Source organism: Gasterosteus aculeatus, chromosome 1 (genome assembly GCF_964276395.1).
Source record: "Gasterosteus aculeatus chromosome 1, fGasAcu3.hap1.1, whole genome shotgun sequence".
Lineage (NCBI taxonomy): Eukaryota > Metazoa > Chordata > Actinopteri > Perciformes > Gasterosteidae > Gasterosteus > Gasterosteus aculeatus.
The window spans coordinates 15,124,662-15,152,573 of NC_135688.1; the positions used below are offsets into that span (position 1 = coordinate 15,124,662).

At 43.1% G+C, this 27,912-nt stretch overlaps 2 protein-coding genes and 1 long non-coding RNA gene across 9 annotated transcripts in view; 2 read left to right on the forward strand and 1 right to left on the reverse strand.

The window, feature by feature from the left end:
- gbe1b (glucan (1,4-alpha-), branching enzyme 1b) overlaps nt 1-13,589 on the forward strand; it is a 63,425-nt gene extending 49,836 nt beyond the window's left edge. The window contains exons 15-16 of one of the 2 annotated variants that reach the window (XM_040184777.2): nt 4,363-4,480; nt 11,607-13,363. In XM_040184777.2, the coding sequence (XP_040040711.2) occupies nt 4,363-4,480; nt 11,607-11,669 (181 nt within the window). In that variant the 3' untranslated portion in view covers nt 11,670-13,363. Of the gene's footprint in view, nt 1-4,362; nt 4,481-11,606 lie in introns of both variants that reach the window. The other variant, XM_040184786.2, reaches the window with a different exon arrangement.
- Nucleotides 427-27,912, reverse strand: part of LOC120824194 (uncharacterized) — a 28,132-nt gene continuing 646 nt past the window's right edge. Inside the window, exon 2 of the long non-coding RNA XR_013467643.1 lies at nt 427-893. This is a non-coding gene — a long non-coding RNA (uncharacterized LOC120824194). The remainder of the gene's footprint in view (nt 894-27,912) is intronic.
- LOC120824176 (high affinity cationic amino acid transporter 1) lies at nt 17,308-27,697 on the forward strand. Of its 6 annotated transcripts, none has more exons than XM_040184819.2 (13): nt 17,308-17,656; nt 20,986-21,021; nt 21,491-21,898; nt 21,981-22,139; nt 22,227-22,398; nt 22,503-22,636; nt 22,719-22,941; nt 23,327-23,466; nt 24,171-24,273; nt 24,957-25,162; nt 25,248-25,399; nt 25,692-25,800; nt 25,903-27,697. In XM_040184819.2, the coding sequence occupies exons 3-13, from the start codon at nt 21,529-21,531 to the stop codon at nt 26,073-26,075; spliced, it is 1,941 nt and encodes a 646-aa protein (XP_040040753.2). In that variant the 5' UTR covers nt 17,308-17,656; nt 20,986-21,021; nt 21,491-21,528; the 3' UTR covers nt 26,076-27,697. The 6 variants fall into 6 exon arrangements, with proteins under 6 accessions (XP_040040753.2, XP_040040762.2, XP_077958513.1 ...); XM_040184828.2 differs by lacking the exon at nt 23,327-23,466 and adding an exon at nt 23,808-23,944 and having other exon boundaries at nt 17,446-17,656; XM_078102377.1 differs by lacking the exon at nt 17,308-17,656 and adding an exon at nt 20,166-20,486.

The following is a 27,912-nucleotide window of genomic DNA, read 5'->3' on the forward strand; positions in this document are numbered from 1 at the left end:
TAGAAAATGCGTTGGGCATGAAGGGAATAGAATATTACATTGCCACATCTGACACAGATGGGTCACAGTTTGACGCTTAGGGCTACTGACTAAGTGTTGCTTTTTGAACCGTTCGTAAGAGTGTGTCTGTTAGTTCCAATGGCAATATGGCAAATTGGATATGATATGAGAAATGCTTTGAATATCATGATGGAAATAACTGATGCTGTTCAGATGTGTTACTGCTGAAAAGCGAAAAGAGTTTTTTTGTGTTTGCAGTACAATGTAAAACTGAAAGTCTGCAGTCTTAACTTTGAGATAAATAACTCTGCGGCAATATGGTCATCATCTCTTAGTGCCGGGCCTTCGCTACGGTGACTCTTTTGCCTCTTCTGAATGTGTTCTTTTTTTCTCGAAAATATTGGCCATTAAAATGCACTCAGCGTGGACTTTTCGACAGGCACTCAATCAATCTGTTTATTTTGTTTCATTATTTTCTCTCTGTCATGGTGGAGACATTCTTCCAGCATTCGGCTTCATCAGAAACTGTTGTGTTGGCCACCTGTGCTTATGCATGCTTATCTTTTGCTCTCCACATACTGTATGTACAGTCCCTTTTTTACAAAAACGATAACAAGGACAGCACAAAAAAGAATAGGTGCAGGTGTAAACATTGGTTTTGGCGTACGGTGCTCTGAGATGAAACGGGTCGTCTGAAGGTCTCCAGTGATATTTCCTGACTGGAGTCCAGGATGGAGGGCAGACTGGAATCAATGATTCTCTCTGCAGACAGTCCGTAGTCGTCTGTCCCGGTCCTGTGCCTCCTGTCTAGTGGCCGATCCAAACAACACAGGGATGGAAGATGGAACCAGCAGCTCCCGAGGAAGGCTGTACTTCCTGAGCTGGCTTCCTTCCTGCGGAAAGAGACAAACCGAAAAAGTACGAGAGCGAGCGAAGCACCGAGGCGCCATCTTGCTTGCTATTTATCTGACTGGTTGGAGTATTTTAAATCGGAGTAGGATACCGTCATGATGAAAGCTGTACCTGTCGGGGCCGATTGGGCTTTGATTTACACTCTGCCAAAAGGCAGTTGAGATGGTGTCAGGTCATCATTCTCCTTTTCTGTCTGAGCCGTTCCTTGAATTCCATTTGGAATAATTCGTCTACGGGGGCAGCGACACTAACAAACTAGAATAAAATGTACACCGATCGAGAATGTATCAGATATGTCTCTGAAATTGTGACGCATCAAGATGGATTGCTTGAACAAAGTTACATTACTTTTCTCTGCGGCTAGATATCCCCCACAAACATCCTCATCAATCCGTTGGCCTCGTGTTAAATCCAAATACCGTCGTGTTCAAAAGCTGGAGACAAATGGTAGTACTGCTTTTTTACAGGAAGTTAAACTTCATCCTGACTTGGGTCTTTTTTTTAATAGTTTTTGATTATGATGAAATCGTAAGGATGTCAAATCTGATGGAGCAAAAAATATGTGAAGAGCAGCCAACGTTTGCTCCGTTAACATCTACAGAAGACACTAAACGGGTAGATGAAGCAGTTATTCGTGCACGTACCATAAGCTGCAGCTCAAACACCCCAAACTCCTGAGTAAATCATTTAATATAAGGCATGAGGCTCATTGCAAAACAACCATACTCATCAACCACATCAGCAAACACAGGAGATTAGATTCTCTTTCTGAATCGCAATAATCAAAAGTGTTCTCGTCACACCATCTAATCGTCTAGTTCAACAGTCAAACGCACAAAGGACTCCTGCAGCTTCCAAATCACTCGACATAATCGGCATCACCTCCTATCAACGAAATCCTTCACCTGAAACGTATTACAAAAAAACGCATGGAAACTTTGCAAAATAAGTAAGCCCTTCAATGCCCAGGAAAACTGACTCATAATGGTACCTTCTTTACACAAAGTGACGGAATCCCTTTTCTTTAAAAACAAATCTTCAGTTTCAGCAGAAGGCCGGGAGGAATCCAGGTGAGGCAAGACGTGGCGTTTAGAATGCTGGTGAGGAAATGCCACATTCTTAAGATGTGCACCCACATTCAGCTCCGCTCTTGTAAACCATCATCGGGTTTCCATTACTTTCATAAAACCGGGGGGAGACGACAGCCTGATGGGGAAACTAAGTGGGGGTTCGGTCTGCAATCACGGTCAAGGCCAGATTGTTTTCAGGTCATTAATGGCTGCCATCTTTTTCTTTCTGCTCATTGGGCAAAGTTGATTGTGTTCTTAAACCATTCCCCTTTTATTCACAAAAGCGTTATTGATTGCAATGCTTTAGAGCTGCACTTGCAAGCTGCTGTTGTTGCCACCGTCTGTGGCCGCTAACAAAGGCGTAATTGCGCAACGCCTCAACTACCAATTTGTGCTGTTTCTCGCTTCCTTGCAGAGATCTTTGCCAAGGAACTCGGAATTACTGTAACTGCCTCATTTCCAGAGCGCTCCGTGTCACTGACATGCGCTCCAGCAGTGCACATGCAATCACACATGACTGGAAACGCACTACAACCTGTGTGGACGAGCACCGCAGTGTCGCTTGCCCTCCAAATCACTTGTAGGAAAATATTTACAGCGCACGTGAATTGCTCCATGTCGTGGCTTCTCATTGTTTGTATTGGGAGGATTAACCTTTTTGAAATCACAAACATGCTCCGTTTCCCCAGAAACCCTTCATAACCCTTGGGAGACTATTTCCATATTTGTCTGATTAGATATTGCACTGCAGAGCAGAATGAGTTTGTTCTGTCAATAAAACAGCAGAGCATGGGAGATGTGGGGGAGGAGAAACGATGCACAGGGCGACGCTTTCTTGGATCATCACTATCAAAGCGGACGCGCAGGCGGCAAAGGAGGAATTGGCCTGGCTCCGGGCACAATGCGGCAAGTTTGAGGATCACACTTGAGCTCCACAATGTCTGCTGTAGGGAGGTCGGGTGATTATTCAGCCGTCCAATTAGGGAGCTGTTTACATGTCTTCTCCTCGCTCCTGGTGTTTGTTACAGGGCCGTTCCTTAGAGCTCCTGTCCCGTAGGAGTAAATAATGTACTGCCCAGATGTTTATGGGCATTTGCATTACACATGGACATAGGGGTGTACATGTAGGCTGCCAAGAACTAGAGGAAAACTGTCTGGGGGGGAGTTTTCTATTGAGGGTATATGTTTAGACAAACTGCAATTTCTTGCATTTTAAATCAGGCTCTTAAAATGCCTTCTGTATTTTCAATGACATTAATAACAGCTTTGTAAGTGATTCCAACATCCATCCCTTTTTTCGTTTTTTGATGGGACTTGTGCAAATGTCAAGCACTTTAAGAAAGGGAGGAGGGCTTTGTTCAAACTAACTTGGGGTGCTCTTTCCTAACAATTATTCTATTGTTATTCTTCATTTACCTTGCTGTCGGGCATAATTCAAAATCTAATTGATTTGATCCTGCAGTTCTGGGAAACATCTGAATGTATGCTCAAGCCCTCAGTGGAGCATTTGGCATATTGTATTTCCTGCAATGTCTTTCCATCTTGTTTCTCCCTCAAGAAAATGCACATATTTTCTGAGACTGCGTTAAACTTCTTATGGAGGCTCCCAGCAGTCAGCTCTTCAGTGTCTGAGCGTCCTTCAGAAGCACGGAGGATGGCATTGGCCACTCTCACACACACACTCTCACACCCCTTCATTTTATATATGTTTGACGGCTGCTTAATAGTTTTTCATCTATTTAACTATCTCGGTGCAGCAAAGATCCTTACCACCATCACCCTGTCTTGGCATGTTTTATTGTTTTGCTGCCTTGAATCACGGTGGAAACAGCAGGCTTTATTGACCGGGTGCGTGATACATTATTTCCCACATAAAGTACACCGTCTTTCTATAGGAAAACTGCATTGATTGTTTGGTAAGTCAGGTTAGACCTAAAATCAAACTCATTTACATGTTGTGTTACTCATTTCCAAAGATTATTTTTCTTAATCTCTAATCAAATGAAATTAATTAATCCCTAGATGAGTAGATTTATTTTACAGTGTTTTTGTTGCAAGTCATATGCATCACTTTTGTGATTAAATCATTATTTATGCAGTGAAGTGGATACATTGGAAAGACAGACAGACAGACAGGACGGCTGATCACTTTTGTAGTTATGTTTATTTCAGGCAACGTTCTCTTCGCTCTGTCACTTTGTAATGTTGCAAAGGGGAGATAAACGCTGATGGATGCGAGGATTTCAATGAATATGAACCAGCCGAGCAAGTCTGAACGCCGAGAGCACTGCTGATAAAACCCTCTCCCGTGCTTCTTACGTCTTAGATCTTATAATCTACTTCTCCGCTGCTATTGTGCCTTAACATCAATCTTTGCCAGATACAAAATCAAGCTGGATTCAGATCAGGATCAGTATGGAGGTCACGGACGGCTGGACCACAACACCGAGTTCTACACTGAGCCGCAGCCCTTCAACGGTCGCCCCAACTCCATGCAGGTAATCCTTCTTTGTCTTTGACTCGTCAAAGGTGGTCTTTTGTTGAACGTCAGAGGCTCTAAACTATGGAGTGTACTCCAAACTTAAGTCCCACGCCGTTGTGGCCGAGTTCTGTCTCTAGACCACTTTAATGCTGTATCACCATCCCACTCTGCACACTAATTCTAAATGTGGCTCAAGGATGTTGTACGTTGGTACAAAAAAGTGACAAAATGAAGGGCACTCAAAGATGTCAGTATGCATACTAAATATTTGTGGAGTGTGTTGTTGATGGACACCATTGTCCCGCAATGCAGTGCACATGAGTAATGGAGGAGCTGCTCATGGCTAAAACAAATATCAAGAGCAGCTGTGGGTGGTGATGAGACAGCTCCCAGAAGTATCTCCGAAAATATAACGTGTGGGGATTCAAACTAAGGACGGATGTTTTTTGGGGGGTTTTTTGTTTGCTTTAGTCGGTCCAAATGTATTTTGCCTGTAGCAGTCGCATGTCATTACAAAATGTACAAAAGTTGCATTCATTTTTTTTTCTCCAAACTGCCTGAATGCTCACAGTAAGTTTGCTGCATGCTTGTTAGGTGACGGGCATAGCTTTGATGTTGTATCCTTTTTTTAATTTCAGGTATTATGACTTGTCAGGTTTAACTAGATGGGTCATAAAACACTTGGAGCTAACATAACAGGAAAGGCACCTGGTGACACTAAAGACTTAAAACGGATCTATTCCAATTAGGTGTTCCTGTGAACCTCACCAATACAATATGGGTAGATTAAAACATAATGCAGCATTCATTTGTATTATTGTATTAAACCTCATAAGTGTGTATCTGGAGGATTAATTCATGTATATCCACTAGTCAACAGATGAATCGCCCGTGAACAGAATACCTTTCTTGAGGACTTCCACAATTGTAAACATTAATCAACATGAGATAATTACTATATCCTGACCATGACATCCTGATACATCAAATTGTATTTTGCAGACGTAGCTTTAATTTCCGAGGGTGCACATAAATAACGCTCTGTAGAAACTGAGGCATTACATTATAGCCGTGATTAGGCCTTGACTTTACCGTCCCATCAGTGAAGACAGATGATTAACGTTATTCTATTTTGTCTGCAGCATTAGTGCCAACAGTTCATAACTCGCCTGCCAGTTTCATGAATCGGTTGGGTAGTGATGGTTTTACAGCGGGTAGTGTTTTCCTTTTATGCAGGAATGATGTGTACACTCAACCTGCTTGCAGCAATTACAAAGTACGATGAAATAGCTCTGAGCGTATTCATGTTTTTTTCCTTTTAATGTTTCTTGATTTACAATTTACAAATTTTCCTCACAATTAAATTCGCTTGAAATGGAGTTTGGCCCGAAAGGATCCTCTCGGTATCTAATGAGGTTGATGTGTGCTGTCACAAGAGAAGGCTGGCTGTTCTGGCAAAAAGCCACCGTCTCCCCGGTCCAGGCCCCTCGGCTTAACCACTGCTCTATAATTCAGTATCTGCCTCATTAATACGATTAGCTTTTAATGCAGAATATTGAAACTGATCAAACATGCACGCACAAGACTCTTGGGCATCCATTGTTTGTGAATATCTGATTTGGGCTTCTATGCATTTTACTCATGCTGGCGGTCATCCTGAAGTCATTGAGGTTTCTGTGAATCCGATGGACGCCGATCATTCAGATTCCACCGCGAACAATTTGCATTATGCATGTTGTTAGAACTCACCTTTTTATGTGCATGCCTCTAGAACTCGCACTCCAGCACGGAGGGGCGGATAATGTCTCAGAGAATGAACCACTGGTCTTCCTTCGTGGAGATTGCTTTAGGGTAATTGAATAAAATAGGTCGGTCCTCGAAATAAAGAAAGCAGCACCGATGTGCATTTTCAGCAAAGTGCTTAAGGAGCTTGCTCATTTTTTACTTTTTTGGATGTAATTTTTGCTCGATCAAAACACTGAAAGGCGATAATATGTTTATGAAATAAGGTCAGGGATGAATTAGTGAGGATCAGCACTGCTACCACAACACTTCAAATGTAACTCTGCCGATTGCGTGTTAGATCTTATGTTAATGAATGCAATTAATGTGGGGGGGACTGTGATGTCTGTGAAGTGGTCTGCACAGTCATCGTCTCGCGCTGTGGTTTTTCAGTTTCAGTCAAATATGAAATATCTCCAGGCAGTGCACTTCAGCTGGTACCAGAGATGACATATCACCCCATAAGGTGCTTGTTTATCTGAACTCAACTTGACTCCCCTCGGATCAATACGGAAAGCGTTGCACGTAATGAACTGAGAATTTGCTCCATGTGTATATAAGAGTTGGATGAAGCACTTTAATGAACCAAAAATGTGTTTGGAAAAACTCACAGTGCCATTTAGAGCATCATTTCAACATTATTTAACCTTTTAAAAGCCTCTCACTCCCTCATGCAGACCGTTCAGGTTTTGCCAGATGGGGACTCAAATTCCACATTCGCTTAAATCTCTTATTACTTCAAACTCCACTGCTTTAGCCACGTCCCTCTTGGCCAAATTGTGAAGTTCAGTTAACGAGTCGTCTGCTAATGTTTGCACAATCATGGATTAAAGGGGGAATGAAAGAGTGAGCGGGCCGAGGCCGACAGGGTGGGCCCCCTCCTGCACACACTGTAACTCCTTTACAGGCCCCCTCGGAGAGATTGCACAGGGAGACCGTGGTCTTGCATAAGGACGCGCCTTTTTCTTCTCCACCTCCTCCTCCTCACACCTACCTGCTTATGACAGGAACAACCAGATAAGGGGCTCCGCGGGAGCTCCGAAAGGAGCCCACGTCGGCCATGTTTTATTTAACAACGGCTGCTTTCAAAGTCCGCGCAAAAAGTATTTTATTTTTTAATGGGTCCGACTGAGCGATAATAAACCGCTGTATCTCCTCAAACCGAGGATGCACGTAATTAGATGAAGCCCGCAGAGTCGACAGCATGCAGGTGGCCCGGCGGGCTGCGGCGAACATCATATAACGGGAACGCCCTGTGTTTACAAACGTGCTCCTCGTCTGTTGTTGTTGTTGCTGTTGGGTAATATGGCTTTAGCTCTTTCACTCGTGACACTCTTCCGTACACGGAACAAATCAATGAAGAGAAGGAGATCCTGCACCTCCTCAAAAACGACAAACAAGAACAAAATGGAGGCGGTTGGGGGTGACAGACGGTTAACAGGTTCCACAGCCGAGCCGAATGCTCTCTGATAGCAGGTGAAATAATGGATATCAACGTTTTCTTCCACCGAATTGGACTTCATGCTGCGTCTGTTCCAAGGCTACGAAAAAATAAATCTATTTGGATTTCCCAGTTTCAAAATCCAACGATCATTCATAAGTCTTCAGTTAAGTTAGTGTGTTAATTAAGTTAGGACTGATATAAAGATTAGTTGTTAGTAGTTTCCTTTCATTAATTGTTGTATGAATTTAATAGCTCACCCTGAAGCTGAATGGAAAAAAAAAGCTAACAAATATGCTCGAGTCTCAATGTGAATTAAAACTTTCAACCTTCATCTGAGGGAACTGACAGCTTGATATAGTCAGCAGGGCGTTTTATGAGAATCTCACACTTCACGGACTACTGCAATTGAATGATTACAATGTATTTGTTTTAGCTACACAAACCCTTCTCGTATAGTCAGGGACAACAACTCTGTGTGAAAATGGGTTCACGGTTTAACCTCTTCTGGTTCATGTCACATTTCGGCTTTTGTCTGATCGTTATAATGTCAGACATAACGCTAAGAAACTCTGATGAATAATCAGGCGCTTCAGAAGCTTTTGATCAACTTTGCATGCATCAAAGGGCTCGTCTCGTCTGACAGTTTCACAAAAAGAAATTAAGTGAGGGAGAAAAGGAAAATGAGGGAAACGTTGCAGGCTCTTAGCAAATCATCAAAAGATGTAAATTTCCATCAGAAGCATCTAAGGCCTGTTGTTGAAGTGTGACCTCAAAGAATAAAACTTTGCCTGCAGATACAGATGTGCAGTCCTACTGAATCCTCTGTTGTACTGTATGCAACACGCACATATGCCCTTTACACAGGTACTGTCATTGTGATGATACGTTTACAGAATGTGAAACCGACCAGGCCGCGCTTTCATTAGTCGTGATATTTTGTCATTCATCTATTTTGTGTCTGGTAATAAAAACACAATTTAAAAGGTGGTCGGTATTGGCTCGAAAAAAGTTATCATTCTCTATTTTAAAGGCGCTTAATGCGTGGCGATTTGTTGATGGTAAATGCGATGTTGATCAGTGAGTGTGGTGCTGCGTATAAAGTGACCAATACATCCTAACATTCCTCAGATACTACGGTTGTGCTTTCTCCAGCAGCCTGGATCCGCATGCAGAGACGTGGTGGATGATATATTTCTGAGAAGCACTTCATGAATCCTTTATCGGCGTGCTTTAACATTGATCATCAGCCCAAAGGCTGGACTCGTCTCACAAAGTGAGACGAAAATCCATAATTTCACACGAGAGCGATACAAAAATATGCGTTCTAAAGCAAACAGCCTTTTCCGACCTTCTATTAATTCAGTACTTGTACTTACATTGGCTCGACTTTCTCTTATTCTCGTGTTTTTGCAGCAATGATTTTAACACTTACAAATTGCCGTATTTATAAAGGTTCTGTTGAACAGGAGCTGCTGTTGTATGTGGTCACTGTAAGTAACTGCTGCTGCTGTTGGATCTCAAACGTGGTTCGTGAGAGTCGGCCGATGAAGCGATAGCCGCCTACTCCAAATGAGTCATCAGAAAGCAGAAGAGGCTTTATGGAAATATTCAGACAAATCCAGTCAGAGGCTTGAAGACGGGGGTTGCTTGTTGTGTATTACCTTCTACAAAACGTTGGCAGCAGAATGTGTGCTACACTGATTAACACTGGGTGACTGGATGTGTGAGCTGAATAACATCACACTGCAAGTTCACCAGGAATGTGAATTCTTTGCACTGACAGCTTCTTCTTTTTTTGCCATTCTGGTTTGTTCTGTTTTTCTGTCGTATTGTTTCACTTTGTGGTAGTGGTCTTTTTGTGGTCCTTTTGTGTATATCTGTGGTTGTTCCGTGTCGTTTTGTGGTCATTCTGCGTCTCTTTGTGGAGGTTTCGTATTACTTTGGGGTGGTCAAGCATTTATTGCTTTAAATTGCATTACCACAAAGACAATACGGCACCTACAAGAAAATTATTCATTCTCCTGCTTTATTTAAATTTCAAGGTGCAGAAAACCGTTTTTAATATTTTACGGAAACAAACAAATTGATTGAATAATGCTAATTCTAATCCACAACATTTTTAAGACACAGTAGAACATTTTGTAAATGGTTAGCTGAAATATGTCGTACAACATTGGCTAAAATGTTCAAAGTCATTGTTAAAGCTTGTTCAGAATTATGCACAATTTTTTTTAGCTCAACTCGAGATTTCATAATATCACGTCAATGCGTCTAATTGAAATCATGAATGGCAACGGGTAACTGGTCATCTACAAGCTGTACAACGTAACACATTTATATCTTAGAGAGCAACATGTTCATTAGAATTCATTTCGCTAATTGCAGTGGAACTATCTGCTGCTCTTTGTTCACAGATCAATTTTTGGAATGTGTCACTATTTGTATCTATTCGGCGGAAGTCAAAGCTGTTGACGCACCCCGGGTTCGGCGCCGTGGTGGCTTTTGTCTAAACAGGTGCAATGATTTATTCTGGCTTCCCCTTTCTCTGCGGTGCGCCTGCATGGAGACGCTCCCACTGTGACTGTTTAATTAGTCACCAATGTCTGTGTGAGTGTTTTCTGCGCCGAGCTGCTCGACTCCCTCGGTGACAAACTGTTGCCAAAGAAACACATCGGCGGCGAGCTCGCATCCACCGAGGGGCGGCTTGAACAGTTCAGGGGGTGATTGAATTGTTTACAGTTCTCCGCTCTTTTTCAGTTTTCTGTTGGGAAATGTAGCATCATTTATGTCTGCTTGGCTTTTCCTTTTGGCATGAATCTGAAATGACTAATGGTACACAGTGTCTCCTTGCCTCCAAACAACACTGAATATCAAAAGGATTGATCAAAGACTTTATCAGCTACACCTCTCCAGAATAACACCCTTACGAAGATTTATTTTATATATATATATATATATACACACATATATATATACACATATATAAACACACCCACTGTAAAAAGAAATCTTAGTAGGGGTGTTATTTTGGAGAGGTGTAACTAATAAAGTGAATATATGGGATCTGACTTTTCCAGGCTCGGTTCCTTCTCTCTTTTTTTTTTTTTTTTTCCCGCTGTGTGCGTGTGCTTAGTTTTTGCTGACATTTTGTTTCTTCAGTCCACCGAAACCCGGGAGATGCTCACAGCTCAGTTTATGGCCGCTGGCAGATTGCATCTTCACAGGACTTCTAGTTTTACAGTTGATGCTCAGCCAACGTATAGAGAGGACGAAACACAAAGTAATTGCATCTAATTAGAGAGTTAAGAATTGAAAAATAATTACTATTTGGCTCCACACGGGTTGCTCATTTGGGGTTTGTTGACTTTAAAGCACAAGCTTTGAACGTGATGAAATGTTAATGAATTTAAGACAGATTAAGGGCCCTTTGCAGCACCAACTACGCCTCCACATTTCAACGATGAAATTGAAACTCTATAGAACCAGCTTGAACACACAACTTGAAGCTACTGACCCGCTGACTGCAGCGCCACCCTGAGGTGTTGACGGAGCTGGGACTTTGTCCCACTTTGATTTATACTTTCATGACCTTGGTAATCCATTTCAGACACTGGCTGTGGTGTTTCTCTACCGTCTGCTCACATCTGTATATCCTTCTAAATAAAAGCCCCATCCCCTTCACAGTTTCCCCGCTTTTTTCGCCTTGCCTTCATTTTGGGCCGTCGTGTCGACCTTGATTGTGAGAAGCAATCAGGCCTGGTTGCCAAGGCACCACCATCTGACTTCTAAAGAAGGATAAACGTGAAGATTCAATAAGTTACAAAATTGGTGATCTTGTTGACATCATTAATCTTCAATTGTCAACTCACTTTTCTCCCTACTTGCTTCCCCCCCATTGTCTCTCTTTCTCTCTCAGGTCTACATCCCCTGCAGAACCGCTATTGTCCTGGCCAACGAGGAGAGAGATTACTGTTATTAGAGGATGATTGTCTCCACAGAGACCAGCATCGAGAATGGATTCCAGCCTCAAACTGAGTGTTAGCAATCACCTTCATCTTAAAGCGCCAACCTTGCGCACCACTCAAACCAGTCTTTTTTCTTTTTTCTTTTCTAAATGAGGATGGGGGGGGGGGGGGCAATTGTGAGCTTTTGTGCTTTCAAACTCCATCTGCAACCGTAGATGCACATGTAACCCCATTTAGTACAGATCGGTCCGTTTGGGAAGCGTCCAACCCAACCAGCAGCTAGATGCTAGAACATAAAACCCTGCCGAGTCCTTCCACCACCAGCCAGCAGCCATTTATAGGCTCTGATGAATTTGGCGTGCCATCTGAAACACATGACCGGCGACTGCGACAGAGGAAAGCGATTCATTAAGCATTCCAACATGATAAAAGCTCAGAGAAAATTAAAACATTTCAGAGTATTATACATGTTGATAAACCGTTAAACTTTAATTATTTTCTAATTAAATACGGATTAAATGACAGTGTCAAAGACGCAAGGAGATTAACAGTATCATAATTTACATTGAAGTCCATCCAGGTATTTAATCGCTGGTGATTCGTCTTTCATCATTTGCATTTTGGGAGTGTGTACGTATAAAAATACTGCAATTTGCACAAAGTAATAAGCTGCTTTGAATTATTATACTTTTAATGGGTATCAAAAACAGTTGTGTTGTAATGTTTGAATTAATGCAGCTATTGGGAGCTGTTGTGTGGTTATTTATGTTCCTGTTATTTAGCAGCTAAAGCAAAGTGATAAAATCAACTAATTGGGATTGTTCGTGCTGTGTTGCATAATGCACAAGTTACGCTTTTGCTGAATTACTTGGATTTTTTTTTGTCTTCCACTTAACTCAAAGCAAAGCGTGGTTTTCTTCAATAGTAGATCCCATTAGAGTAGTTTGTCATGTGTTTCCATAAAATCCTTCGTAGTGTGCTGAAATAAATTGGTACTGATAATGAACACCATTTTCTGCGGGTTTTAAGAGTGTGACTCGCACACCAGACTGCTTTAAGATACCATGATTCACGAGCACCATGTTGATTAGAAGCTGCAGCACTCCTTTGGGATGCGCTAGAAAACAGACGGAGCCTAAATTCACGCAGAATGACATGTGCCTCCCCCCAATTAGCTCAGACTTTTGTGACTTTTGTCTCAACTTGATGATTGAACAGCTGCAGCGCTTGTTCCTGTTCCTCCCATTAGATAATACGTACGGAGGTAATCGATGAACTAAAACGGGTGATAGGTGACTGTTTTTGTGACGGCTGAACTCACTGTGTCATTAAATTGGGCTTTCATACCAGACGATTCATCCTTTGAAATTATGTTTTGCAAACTGTGATAATTGATCTGTCTTCAGCCTAAAAGTCTCCCATCTGAATGGATGTCTATTGGACAACTTTCAGCATTTGCTGCACGTCCTATCGAGGCAATCCTGGTGTAAGTGAAATAAGAGCAGATTCCTGCGCATCCCAGATAAAAGCTAATGCTTTGATTCACTGCCAACGACACTGTTATTCTGTGATCCACACCTACTGCATTAACACAGATTCTCAGCCGTTTAAGCTGTGCATTGTAGCATATGGCAGGTTTTGATCTGCCGCCACTGCAGCTGAATAAAACTAATTTATATTCAAGACCATCCTCTCGTTTGGCCAAAAAGTATCATGAACATGTCATTTTTTTCTCTTTGTGTTGCACTCAGCGACGCCTTTTTCCACCCCTCAAAGCACGGAGTGGATGACTGCATTCATTCCAAGCAACAAGGTGGTGATTGATGTGGAGCGTTAAATCATCCCCCAACTGACCCGTTGTCGTTGTCGTTTTACCACCGGCAACATGAATTGTCTGCGTTTGTTCTTATAAGTAAAATTGATGTCTGATGCAACTTTTTTTATGCATATTTCATTATTACTAATGATGATAATTTAGTGCCTGTCGGACCACAAGAAAAATGTGGATGAACTACATATGCAATCTGACTACTGATTCTGTGCCATCGCTCACTTTGGTGCTTGTGTGAGTAGGAGAGCACTGGACCAGACTTTAATAAGGAAAGCCTTGAAGAGTTTGGGATGACAAAAGTTGGACTCTGCCTTGCACTCTGCACCCTAGAACATAGTTTGAGTTTCCATTTGGTGACCAGCGAAGCTGTGAAATGTTGTTACAGGACTATTCATGGCAATTCCTTCAGCCTGATGTAAGGGGGATGAAAGACTACTCATCAGGCCATAGTAGTTATATTTACATTTCCTAGGTATTGTCACTTGTGCGGCTTCGTCCTCTTATCATCTTAATAGCAGGTGCACTATGAAAAGAATAATGCTGTGGTCCTTTTGAGGTTGTATTTTCTTTTTTTTCTTCACATTTTTTCATCTTAAAACTTCAGAAGATGTTAACTAGTTCCTGCCAACCGACTTGGTGTTTGGAAGCTGCAGCTCATGTCTCCAGCAACTTTTCAGTCTCTTTGCTGTCAACTAGGCCAATGCCTAAAATACATAAATCTCCACCCCTTAAACTCTCCAGTCTTAGTAACTTGATGGGTATGTGTGTGCTACAGCAGGGGATGGCTTGTACAATGCAATGCAATTCAATCCAATTACCATGCAAATTTGATCACGATAGACCAAACACCCTTGCATACTAGTTAAATCCACAACGTTCTCAAACAGTTGCAGAAAACTGACGTGAAAGCTTCAGTCTTTAGATCTTGCACTGATGCTGCAAGACTGACTGCTTTGACAAATCAGGACACGTCTGATGCACTGTAGCCTCGCTAAAAATGTTATAATAACCGTTAAAGCGCAGACCGTATTCTGTGTTTGTCTTTTTGTATTTCTTATGGACTCACAAGCCTACAGATGCAGTGGAAGGAGAAGGGTAAGGGGGGGGGGGGGTCTTGGAGAATGCAGTATTTTCAAAGTCAGAATTGGGGCTCTGACATGCACAAAGAAAGTGTTTTCAGAGCTCAACCCAGGTGACTGCACGGTTAGATCCTTACCTGACTTGTGCAGGCTGATGCGTCTTTAATACAAAATGCCTGCTATCATTTTATATTTTGTCACCTGAGCTTCCCAGGTACACGCTGGCCTATTTCTAGAAAACGACTAAATCAATTACAAATGTGACGTTAACGTGACAATCCGATATCAGTAAATATGGCAGCATGCAAGTATAAATACCAGGCAACTTTGCGGTCGTGGAAGCAAAGCACTGTTGCCATTGTTTGTTTGTTTGTTTGTTAGTGCTATTAGCACTGCTAGCCGCTCGCCGCCAGCTCATCAGACTAAAATTTTCCATTTTAGCAGGTTTAATAAGTGAACAGTTTGTTAGGTCACAACCGGCGGGCTATTTAGTGTTAGTTGTCAAAGTATTGCATAAAGCAATACACTTTAAGGCAAATGTGATTAAATGCTCTAATGAAGAAGGCTCTGTGTCTGTCTTTCAGAATCATTGTAAAAATGTATATTTTCAATCCAGTCCAAGATAATTTGTCAGGTTTGAGGATAAATGTTCAAAATACTTAAAGCCTTGTTGTCTCCATTAATAAATACATGATCAGAGCTGTTATCAAATTAGCACATTCCATGCTACAGTTGGAGAATTAACAAGTAACAGGAGTAAGCAGTAACACGGATTGGACCAAGAAGGCCAGATTAAATACAACTAATCTAGTACAAATAAAAAAATACCAAAATATGGTAAAACATATAAGTTAATTAAGGAAAGGGTAAAACGTTATTAGTGACACATGTTGCAACTATCCATTATTGTGTTGCAAAATGTAATATCTAATTTGTTTCCTTCAGATGTGAATTACATGCTCTATGAGTTCGATAAATAGGAACTAGAACTGTCCCTAGTCTCTCTATAAAGTTCAGATTAAACATAAAAATGATTTTCTCTTGTGAATATGTGGAACAGTGGAGAAAAGGTTATCTTTATCGTTGAAAGAAGAAGGGTAGCCTGTGGTTTTCAGGAACAATTGCTCCTGCTGGGCTGAAGGCCCACAGTACGGTTACTTGATGCGGTTTGAAAAGCTTGATGTAATTTTATAAAATTGTGAAACACTATCTTCCGCAACTTCAATCCATATGTAATCAAAAGCGTCCTTTCTTTGGATAATTAGTGAGACGTTTAAAAAAAAAGGTTAAAAGGTTTTTCAAAACTCATATTACAACCCATAGTATACAAGATATTTGTAGTCGGGATGGGGATGTTTGGGGGTTGGCACATTTTGTGCCTCCCGTGATTTACAAAAAAAATAAAAGCAGGAGGATTCTGCTTTTGTTACAAATCTGAAGGTATTCACATAAACCTCAAAACTTCTCAACATCTAGATTCAGATCAGAAGGTATATATCTCCTTGCTCATTATTAATGAAACATAAATCTATTCTCAACGTGGATGTCGTGAAACGTTTTAAAAAATGAATTCAGTCAATACGAGCGTAAAGAAATCTACAATGCCAAAAGAAATTACACAACGAAGACTAGAAGAATAAATATTTGGCACGACTGGTTCCAATGGAGATCTTCGGGGCCCAAAGTGCCTTTTGTTTCCTATTGTGCGAGGTAATTAAATGCGTTCCCCTGGCATCTCGTGTCTATTCAGTCCTCGTTAAACAGCTTGAATGAAAAACATCTACCAGAGTTCCCGAGAACCAGAGTTGGGAAGAAACTGCATCAGGACCCTGAACTAAGTTCATAGAGCTGAGGAAAGGATTCACCAGAAATCTACTATTAAAGGTAGCAAAATGCAGCAGTTCCTGGTGAGGGGGGAGCGTACAAGTACCTCTCGTGAAGTGCTTCCTTCTCCAAGTCCCATCGGGACTGCAGTACCTCTGCGTCACCTTAAAGTGACTCCGAGGTCTGACGACCATAAATCTAGAAATGTCAGATGAAGCAGCGTCTACAACAACTTCTCCACCAATTACGTGCGAGTAAGCGCTGATGCATGTGGTAGTTGTCGTCAAAGCAAAGCAGGGAATCATGAAGTCGGCAATATCCAACTGATCTCAACAAGCTCTGCGGCTGCTTGCAGCAGGGGAAAACCTACTGATGCTGTGGGGAGGAATCTCTCCCTCCCAGGAGCTCGGTCATGTGTGGGCTCCTTTTCTTACAGTCAGAAAGGATCCACTTGCACCAAATTAATCCCAAATCCTGGTGTGGACGTTGGGGGCTATATAACAAGAGTGAGTTTGTAATGTAAAGAGGAGGTAAGTGGAATATATGTTTTTATATAGCATGTTTGATACAAACACATGTGCGCATACCAGGGTCACTAACTTAGAAAAGTTATTAAAACAAAGGCGCAATAAACATTAAATAACAGAAGAAGAAAAAATGCACAGCATGAATTTCACCCAAACGCCTGTTGAAACAGGTTCGTCTCAAGCTGATTTTTAAAAAAACAAATTCATAGAACCAGCAGTGCTCGGTCGCCTGGGGCCTTAAGGCGAGTGTGTGGGATAGACGGAACACTTAGTCTGACCTGAGAGCGCGCTGGGGGGGTCAATAAGGTCAAAGCAGTTCAGCCACTCATAAATGCTCCGTAACGTTAGTGTGAGGGAGCATTTCAAAGTGGATCTATACGTCCTACAGGGGGACGGGGAGGGCAAATCGGGATTGTTAAGAGCATACTGAGTGAGGAGGAACGTGCCTGAGAGTTCACGGAGCTTAAATCTAAAATGAAGACATGCTTAAAAGGCGGAATGTCTCATGAAGGTCCTTCCGCTGGGGAAGAGCGCCATCTGCTGGGAGACGTGTGGTACTGACGAAGGGGAACAATAGGCGGCTGATGTTAGTTTGATGTTCGGGTGGAACCAGCTAGTGGAACCCCCGCCCCCCTCGCCACTACACACAGAAAACACGCACACGCGTGTTCCTGCGGCCGGAAGTTGAGTCGCGCAAACCGAAAGAGGCCGGAAGCTGTTTGGCGGGTTCCTTAAATAAGGTAAGACGTTGCGGCTCCACTCGTGTGTGTAAAAACAAAATGACAATACAATGAAAGGAAAATAAAGAGTGATGGGGGGGGGGCAACAACAGCGTGGTTACGGCTCTGCGTCGCGCGTCCTGCAGAAGTCCACGCGGACACGCGGAGTGGACGTGGTCGCAGGAAGGCGAACGAGAGAGCCGGCTGATGCAACATGCACGCGCAGCTGCGTGCAGTTCACTGGACCGTGTCCTCCCCGTCCGGTACCAGCAGAATTGAGAGGCCCAAAGAGCCCCAACTGCTGCTCCACAGAGTACACGGGGGGGGGAAGTAGCTATGGACGCGAGAGAGGACACGTTGTCTTTTGTGAAAGCGGGGGACGCGTCCGCGGGACCGCGGGGAGAGCTCGCGCTGTGAATAAAGGGCCGTTAAGCAGAATAAATGAAAAGGTTATTCCCAAATAAGGAAAGTCCTCTTCTATCAGGCGACATTGTCCCGGTCCAAACGGTACTTGCAAATGAACAAGTGTTATTTGAACGCTTCCTCTGGCCGGGCGGAGGATCCTCTCTGAGCCCTCCGGAATGGAGCAGACTGTGACTAAATCGACTTTTTACTGCCTCTAAAGTTCACCAAAGCTCACCTCAGAAGTGTGAGTTGTTCATGTCACGTCTGTATCGTTCAAAGTGAGTGTTTTTTTTTAAATTATCTTCCCTCGTGTTGATAAAAAAAGATAAACAGAATTCGCTGAAGTAGACGAAGACACATTTAATTGAAGAAGATGGTGCCGTCAAAAGCTTCCCAGAATAAAACAAATCCTACACGAACCACACAGATGTTTGAGTCTATCAAAGTTCACAATCACAAAGGTCAGTACTGCGTCCCTTCTGTCCACCCGTCCCTCTGAGAAGTCTCACGACGCAGGACATATTGGTTCCACTTTTTTAAACTATCTACACCTTCAAACCCTAGAATCATTACCGCGTCTATAATGCCTCAAAACCGTTAAATTCAGTTTTTATCATTTTATTTTCCTATTTGTTTAGTTTCAATGGGGCTGTTTGGGGTCCGGTTTGCCATTTCCTTTCCTTCCTACTTGAAGATTCATCATCTGTTTTGATCACACCTTTATTAACGGTTTTATTATTTAATTATTTGTAACCGTGACGTGTGTATGCATGAGTTTATGTATGATGATCTATGTTTCGTGCATTTGTGTGCGTTGTCATGCTGGCAGCTGTAATTTGATGCTATGGTTTGATCCAAGAGCAAATACCCCGTGGGATGTTAATTCTTTTCTTATCTTAGTGCGCAGTGACCGTACTTTGTTTGGTTGAATCAGATCTCTTGTATGAGGACTGTTTCTCTTCAAAGAAGTAAATGTCAATAGAGGGCTTTATGCGGGTAAAATAAATGTGAATATTGGTATTATTCCTGTCATGTTGATAAAGCAAAATGTCTGATTGAACAATTGTACAATGGACAGAAAAAAACTTCCACACTCCTTCTTGAGGTTGTTTGCTTTAAACCAGGGTGTCTACATCACGGATGGTCCTAGTATTGGCTGTACTCTGTGCATGTGTGGTTTTATATTCAGGCATTAAACCACCCAGAAGAAACCACCCATGTTCGCTCAAGTGGCCACTTTGAGACTTCTGTCCGCCTGACAATATGAACGTCAGCTGTACTTTCCTTTCTTCTATTGGCCCCTTGTAACGTTCTGTCCTTCGCGGCTTCAATGCTACAAGGTCAGCGTGGCCCGAGAAAGGTCACCGAGGCCTGATTTCCTGGAAAGTTTGTTTTGGCTTGTGTAAGCGTCATGTTTCACGATCGCTCTCACGTGGCACTTTTGTTTGCTTCACACCAGTTGCACCACAAGGGCAGGTGGGCTTTTTGTAGCGCTGCTAAATACACTTCTTGTGCCAAGTGAGACACAAGCGTCCTTTGTTACTGCAGCCTTTTTTTTAAATTCATGCAGGGAAAATGATCAAAGACACTCCGCAGTGTTTCTCAAATTCATGGGAGAAGTTGCATACTCAAACCCTCTGGATACGGTGTATTTTCCACATGCAGGTGGTTCTGCAGGTGTTCACGTCGAGTAATAAGACTCACTGAAAGTCCATCATATTCTGAGGATGTAATGCCATCGAAAACCTTCGTTTACATCAATGGAACGATTTTGGTGATATATTCCTTAAATAGCAACAACTACTACTAAAAGGTCACTAACTTAACTTTTTCCTGGAGCTTAAAAGTTAACGGCGCTTAAGTATTTAGTCATACGCCAAATAGTTCCGAGCATGTGGTCGCCTGCTATTCCTAATTCACCCAAGTACGTCACGAGCACATTTCCCCCCGATTGGCTGAGAAGAGGGCCGGGTCCTGCCTCGCCCACCCGCCTTTTTTTAGCCCAGCCGCTGCACGTCACTTCTTCTTTTACTTCTGTTACAGAACTCCCCCGCCTCTGCGGGGAGTTCTGAACCACTTCCTTTTTTTCCCCCTGTAATTTAACAAATGTTGCCACCTGCATCGCACACAAGGTTGCATTCTTTCACGTCCTACACACACGTACACCCATGTTCATTTTTATTGCTTACGGCTTTGCGTGCATTCAGCGAGGGTTTGTTTGGCGGCCTCGTCCAACTTCTTGCCCAATGGAGACGTTTCAAGTCACCGTAACCTCGAGGGGCCGCAGAAAAGGGGACGGGCATCATGGCAGCTGGTTTTGGGTCTCCAGCTCATTGGCCCGCTGAGGGAGTCACCGTTCTGTTGGAGTGAGTGAGTTGTTGAGTGGATTTGCACGCTAAAGAAGAAAAGCTGCACAGCAGTGAAGGCAGGAGATCCTGTTGAGAAAGTGAGTGCTTGTGTGCACTGTCGATCAGATCGGTCTCTGATGCACTCTTTTAGAAGAAGCTTTGACATCGGATGTCAGATTGTCATGAATTATGACCTGCGCAATATTAAGAATATGCATTTATGTCATTTGTTCTGCAGATGATGTTGTTATGAAACGTCTGGTGACATCATGGTTGAGTTATCTTTATTCTCATGAAAGGTGACGTTTAAGCTGTCCGGCTGACTTTGTAACATTGATGTTGTTATTTTAACTGAACAAATTGTTCTTGTGCCTTATTTTGACAGGTTGTTGTTATATTTGATAAGAAAATAAGTTGTCAGCCGCTGTATTTCTCTGCGTAGATCGGATAATATAGGAGAACAGAATGTCTGTCACCTTATTGATGGATAATACTTTTCAACTAGAATGGAAAATGTAATGGATTTTAGGGTTCAAATGAACAACGTTGCAACCTAATTGTTCACTCCAGTCACTTTTCTTTTTTTCTTTTTTTCAGCCACCTAAAGGAACACACAAGCGTGTGCAGAACTTGGTATGATTTTATTGACTGTTTCTTTACCTAAAGTCTTGTACTGTAATAATGTGCTCGGTTGAAGCAATTAGTACGTTCTATACTCTCATTGAAGCACTTTCATAACGTGAAACCTACTTGATTGTGTTTTTGGATTAATGGCCATCACAATGCAGAATAAATAAACTAATTCTCTTTATTTGGAAATCCCTTTTTATTACAGCATGTAGCCTCCATCACTGGACAGAAGACCTTCAAGTACATTAAGCAGAGGGGATTTGAGTGTGTTTTTATTTTAAATGTAAAAGTGATACAACAAAATGTTCCGTTTATATGTCAGCACTTCAATCAACCCACGCTATTATTTCTGAAACCGTCCAGTCACAGAGAGACGTTGATCTGATGGAACAGCACTTGTTTTCTCCTTCCTTCTGTCTGATTACATGAAATCTCGGCGCTGAAGTCGGTCCCGTCTTTTTTCTGTCCACAGCCAAGTGACGTCCCGCTGAGCTCCCGGTGGCGGCCAGGATGATTCTGGCGACATTAAAGGGCGTCGGGAAGCAGCTCCTGCGGGTGAAAGTCGTTGACTGCAGCGCCGACGACTCCCGCTTGTCTCGGTGCCTCAACACGTTTGACCTCGTGGCCCTGGGGGTCGGCAGTACGCTGGGCGCCGGGGTCTACGTCCTCGCCGGCGCCGTGGCCCGGGACGGCTCCGGACCCGCCATCGTCCTCTCCTTCCTCATCGCCGCCTTCGCCTCGGTCCTGGCAGGCCTGTGCTACGCCGAGTTCGGCGCCCGGGTCCCCAAAACCGGCTCTGCTTACCTCTACAGCTACGTGACTGTGGGGGAACTGTGGGCCTTCATCACAGGCTGGAACCTCATCCTGTCTTACGTCATCGGTGAGACACTGGGACTCGGGGAGGACTCGGCGTTCGGCTGCTACGTGTTGCTCCGTTAACGTGAGAACTTTCCTCCGCACAGGGACTTCGAGTGTGGCCCGGGCGTGGAGCGCGACCTTCGATGAGCTCATCGGAGGGCACATTGAGATGTTCTGCAGACGTCACATGACCATGAACGCCCCAGGCATCCTGGCAGACTATCCAGACATATTTGCCGTCTTTATAATAATCTCTCTGACAGGTGAGCAGCTCTGGGGAAACGACGGTTTTATCTCTGTCTTCCTTTCAGCTGTCCTTTCTCACGTTGTCTGTTGTGATCTGCTCTCAGGACTGCTTATATTTGGAGTGAAGGAGTCGGCCTGGGTTAATAAAGTGTTCACCTGCATCAATGTGCTGGTGCTGCTGTTTATGATCATCTCTGGCTTGGTCAAAGGAAACGTACAAAACTGGAACTTGAAACCTGAGGAAATCCTCAATGCCACCAGCAACTTTAGCCTCAAGTGAGTGACACCAGAAGCCCGTTTCCTCAAATGCTTTGTGCCTGATAATGTACCTGTGTGTGTTTATTTAAATAAGCAAAAGCCTTTTTGGGTTTTACTTCCAGTGCGTCCGTTTCCACACCATTAAAAGCACGCATCGGCGAAGGCGGCTTCATGCCCTTCGGCATTAGTGGCGTCCTCTCCGGCGCCGCCACCTGTTTCTATGCATTTATAGGCTTCGACTGCATTGCCACCACAGGTGAGCGGGAACGCAGCGCATTGATGAGCCACGCTGGTGCCGCTAGCCTCTCTGACGTCTCCCTGCTATGTTCCATCCCCAGGAGAAGAAGTGAAGAATCCTCAGAGGGCCATTCCCATCGGGATCGTGGCCTCGCTCCTTATTTGCCTCGTGGCGTACGTCGGTGTGTCCGCGGCCCTCACTCTGATGATGCCTTACTACTTGCTGGATGAGAACAGCCCTCTACCAGTGGCCTTCAAGCACGTGGGCTGGGAGGAAGCCACTTACGCAGTCGCTATTGGATCTTTATGTGCCTTGTCGACCAGGTAAGAGGCTTCCCTACTGCCTTTCTGCATGCAGAGTTCTTAATAATTCATTTTTATAACCCCTAATATAGTATTTAATATAGTTTTTATTTTCTTTAATTCAACACATGTGGTTGTTGTATAATTGTATTTTTTTGGAGCTGAGCCATATTGATTTGGATTTTTTGTGATTAATTAACTCCGGTTTTCTCTTGCTCGATGTATTATAGGGCGTTTTCCCTGGTTTGAGCTCCTTGGATCTAGTTATGGGAATTGTTGATGCTTTAGCAAACAACATTTCAGACTGTGGACACGTTGAAAGCTTGTGGCGACAGCCCCCTGTTAAACGATCTAACCGCGTGCATTGGCTTGCACGGCATGCCGTTTTCTCTCCCTCCCGTGCTAGTTTACTCGGCTCCATGTTCCCAATGCCCAGAGTGATCTGGGCCATGGCAGAAGATGGCTTGCTCTTCAAATGTTTGGCCGAAATCAGCCCACGAACCAAAACCCCTCTAACAGCTACAGTAACATCAGGCGTGGCGGCAGGTGAGGTCATGACTTAAAACCTACTAACTGGCTGGGGTTCCTATTGAACTTTGACCCTATAAGACGTGCTTGGCACACGACGCCTCAACACACGCACGCACTCGTCCAAAAACCAAGATCGGGATGCAGGACAAGTGTCCTGCAAAGATGCTAAATGTTTTCCACAAGTGTTGCCATGTGCAACTCAGCGCAGGCACATCTTAAGAGATGAGCTGTATAACCGCATGTCTGGCTGAGAAGGGTTGCAGTTGAGGCCACGTGTGAAACTCGATCTCCCGAAATATATTTAAGTAAAAAAATATCTCTGCCTCCTCCTCCTTCTTCCTTCATCCATGGCTTAGTCTCCTTGGCTCCATGTTTCCACTCCCACGCATTATCTTTGCGATGGCTCGCGATGGTCTGCTCTTCTCGTTTTTGGCGCGTGTCAGCGTGAGGAGGACGCCCGACCTCGCCACCTTGGGGGCGGGGCTTATGTCTGGTAGGTAGCTGCCATGAGGCCCAAGGCAACAGTGCCCTCTTCAGGAAGGAGGATGTTGGCTGAGGTTGTAATGAAATAATCTACAGTAATACTTGAAAGTGTGTAGGAATAATATAAAAATAAAATATCTGCCTTATGTTGTGATACTTTTTTCTTTTTCTTTAAGGATTAGCTAAAAGAAATCTCATCCGTATGTGTGTGTGGTTTCCTCCCGTTTGTCCTGCAGCTGTGATGGCTTTCCTGTTTGACCTGAAGGATCTGGTGGACCTCATGTCCATCGGCACGTTGCTGGCCTACTCTTTGGTGGCGGCCTGTGTGCTGGTCCTCAGGTACGACGCATCTCTCCGTTGACGTATACAGTCTGTCGCGATGCTAAAGGATTACAGGCCTGAATCCCTCGGGAATTTGCACCTCCTCTCACTGGTTGAGGGAATCCCCAGTCAGAGGCTTGTTCTGGTCAGATGTGTGTAGAAGTGCTTAAAGGTCCAAGATAAAAGATTGTTGGCGTTTCTAATGCCTCTCAACAAGGCAACGGCCGAGCTGGTGGCTGAGAGCTAGAAGTGCAAACTGTGTTTAACGGGGTGAGGAGATGCTTTGCGAACAACACACACACACACACAGGAGGGAATTTACATGACAAATAGCAGTTTGGTGCCACATTAAAGCGCTTACTCCTGCACAATACACCTTTTTAAAGATGCTCAGTTTTTGTTTCCACTTTTCTAACCTGCATCGTGATGTTAAACGTTTTGGCTTCAAATACACATTGAATGATTTTAAAGACGATAATTTGCAGCCGCCTCCCTTCATAAACCCATTGATCTCCAGCTGGACTGTATTTCATGTGTATTAGATTACAGTAATTCTCTGCAGCATTTTCACAAGAGAGAAATGCTAAACCCCTCATAATGAAGGTGATGCATTGGAATTTAAAATGTCCTGAGCCATGGCGAACAGCAGTTTGGGGACTGTGCAGTTTCTAAGCTTTGACCATCTGTTTTGCCACCTGAAGGTACCAGCCTGAACAGCCCAGTGTGGCCTATGAGATGGCCAACACCCAGGACAGGACCGAAATGGCTGAGACTTGCAATGAGGGGAACATCCACATACTGCCACAACCGGACGATCGCTTCACCATCAGGAATTTACTTTGGCCTTCAAACAGCGAGCCGTCCCCCCTGTCCGGGTTTTCGGTCAACATTTGCACCAGCGTAATCGGTGAGCTGCACCCACGAAGCGGGGGCGGAACAAACGGTGGTACCGACACCGTACATCATCTCACGCTTTTTCTTCTCCCGTCCAGGTGTTTTGGTGTGTGTCTTCAGCGTCGTAGCTGTCCAAGGACGCCTGGCAGTGTGGTCGGTGACTGTCCTCTGTATCGTGGCGGCGGCCTGTTTGGTCGTCACCTTCATTGTGTGGAGACAGCCGCAGAGCAAGACCAAGCTGGCCTTTAAGGTACACTGCGTTCTTTCAGCAGTGTGACACTGTTATATAGAGTACTCAGCTGTTTGCTTGTATGTAACCTGTTTTATGTTGTATGCAAATACAGCTTGACTTGCTGATCTCAAGAAACCACTTAAAATGCCTTCTTTAAACATGAGTTGTTGCATACAGTAAAGTGAGAGGAGGGGGTTTGCGCTTTAGACTTTGAAGTTGCTCCCAACATGCTAGAGGACTAATGCAAATAGAGTGTACTTTTTCCTAACATTTAAGGTTGTAATGTTGTGCACACACTGTTTTCTCACAGGTTCCCCTGCTGCCCTTTGTCCCGATTATCAGTATGTTCATAAACATCTATCTGATGATGCAGCTCGACAGAGGAACCTGGATGCGCTTTGCCATCTGGATGGCGTTAGGTATTTTGGAATTGTGGCACTGCAGTGCCAAACACAATCTGTGCACTCGTGATTTAACAATGAATTTGCTGCTTTCACGTAATGTTTGTACACCATTTCTAGGTTTCTCCATATACTTCGGCTATGGTATTCGCAACAGTACAGAAGCGGCGTTGAGCAGGTCCGACACCTACGCGCCAACCTGCGCAATAAAGGGGGAGCCCATGGCCAAAGAGAGGGAAGCCTTTCTACACCACAAACAAACTTCCACAGGAGACAACGATGAAGATTCATGAGGAGACGGGAGTTTTATTACCAGATTGTTTTTGAAAAGGCCGATTACATCTCAAACCCAATATTTTATTTCAGACGTATGGATTTTCTAGCTGAAAAGTAGGTTTGCACTCTGATATATGAATTAAATATGAATTTTTGCTGAACCAAATCAACCAAAGAAACATTTTTAGAGACTTCACTCAAACTACTTGGTTCCTTATAACATCAGTGTATCAGAATTATTTTTCATTATTTCTGTTATTATATCTGACCTTTTTTGGGGGGGGGTCGCTCAACATTTTTGTGTTGCCAAAAGCGTTCAGATCAAAATAAGGCTCAGCAGATATGCATGCGTTTGGACGATTTTCTACGTCCAGGACGAGTTACTCGCCTTGCAACTTTTACATTCGGCACAGTGCCGGCGACCGTGCCAACGTCAAATTGTAGATTATTTTTTTTAATCCAGGTGGCACTCGGAAACACTACTACATTCATCCAGGAAAAATAAGCACAAAGTTAATGATCCCTTTTTAGGAATTTGCCAGTCAGCAAATAATGCTTTTCAAACTAAGCTGGGAATTTCCCAGTATCTTGATTGAAAGAAAGCACAATTCTGCAGGTATTACACTTGTTTCATCTCCGAGCTCTGAAACATGGTACAGTACTTTGATTAGTGCATCTCAGGGCATCTAAGATTAAATAGAGCAGTGTTGTCTCAATCAAGGAACGCCATTTTCTTATACCAGCCAAAGAGAAGAGACCATCCTAATGTGGAATGATTTATTAAACGCAACAGAGGAGGTCTTTTAGGTGTCTACTTCTCAAGCGAATGTTAAGTCTTTGAAAGGTGGGATATTGCTCTATCAACACCTAGAATTTTGAAAAGTATATATTATCTGCATATAGTGTATACTTTGATGTTTGGAGAGCATATATTTATAAGGCCAAACAGAAATTTTCACCTTTTGCCATTTTATGTTTCACTTGAGAAAAACGTTTAATTTTATTTTTATTATTGTTTTTAGTTATTTTAGATTCCTTACCAATGGAAATGAAATGGCGTGCAAATGTCAAATACGACATGGCTTTGTGTATAAACAGTTTTTATGAAACTTTGCTGTATTTGAGATTATGAAGCAACATTGACAAATAAGATTGTGCTGCAGAAAGTTACCATTTTCTGGCGCAGCTGGCTTTTATCTAAACTGTTCACTAAATGTTGTAAATCAGTGGGACATTATCAAACATTCGAGTTTCACTTTCCGTCCTTGGTCTATTCTTGCAAGTGTTACTTAAAGTAAATAATGAACTGATTGTACCTGTGGCTGTTCACACCGTAGATGGAATACATGTTTGAATGTACAGCAGTCAGGAATCATTCATTTAGTGAGACTCCTCTTCCTTTGAGTTGGATGGTTCATCTGAATAAGTCGCATAGGGTTTTTTTAAACATTTGCATGCTGCACTATGTAAAAACTTAATGATGCTTAAAAGATATTTAGATAATTTAGGTAGGTGTTTACGGTGCACTGGAATGGTGACGCACGCTTGTCCAGCAAGTGTTGTCTTTGTATTGGTTGCGGTTAGTATTGTTACTGCTGTAAAATATTTGAATTAAATTTCAATAAAATGTGAAAATATACACACAGATCCTGTTTTTCTTGCTAATTGTGTTATGGGTATTTTCCTTTTTTTTCCCCCCTACTCTTTCCCTATTTTAAATTTTCTAAAATGACTGTATATTATACTATATATACTAATATATCTAATTTACTTGGGTCAAGCAATCATTTATCTGGTTGTATTTATGGAAATTCTACATAATGTTGACAGTTCAAAAATACAGTTCGTAGAACA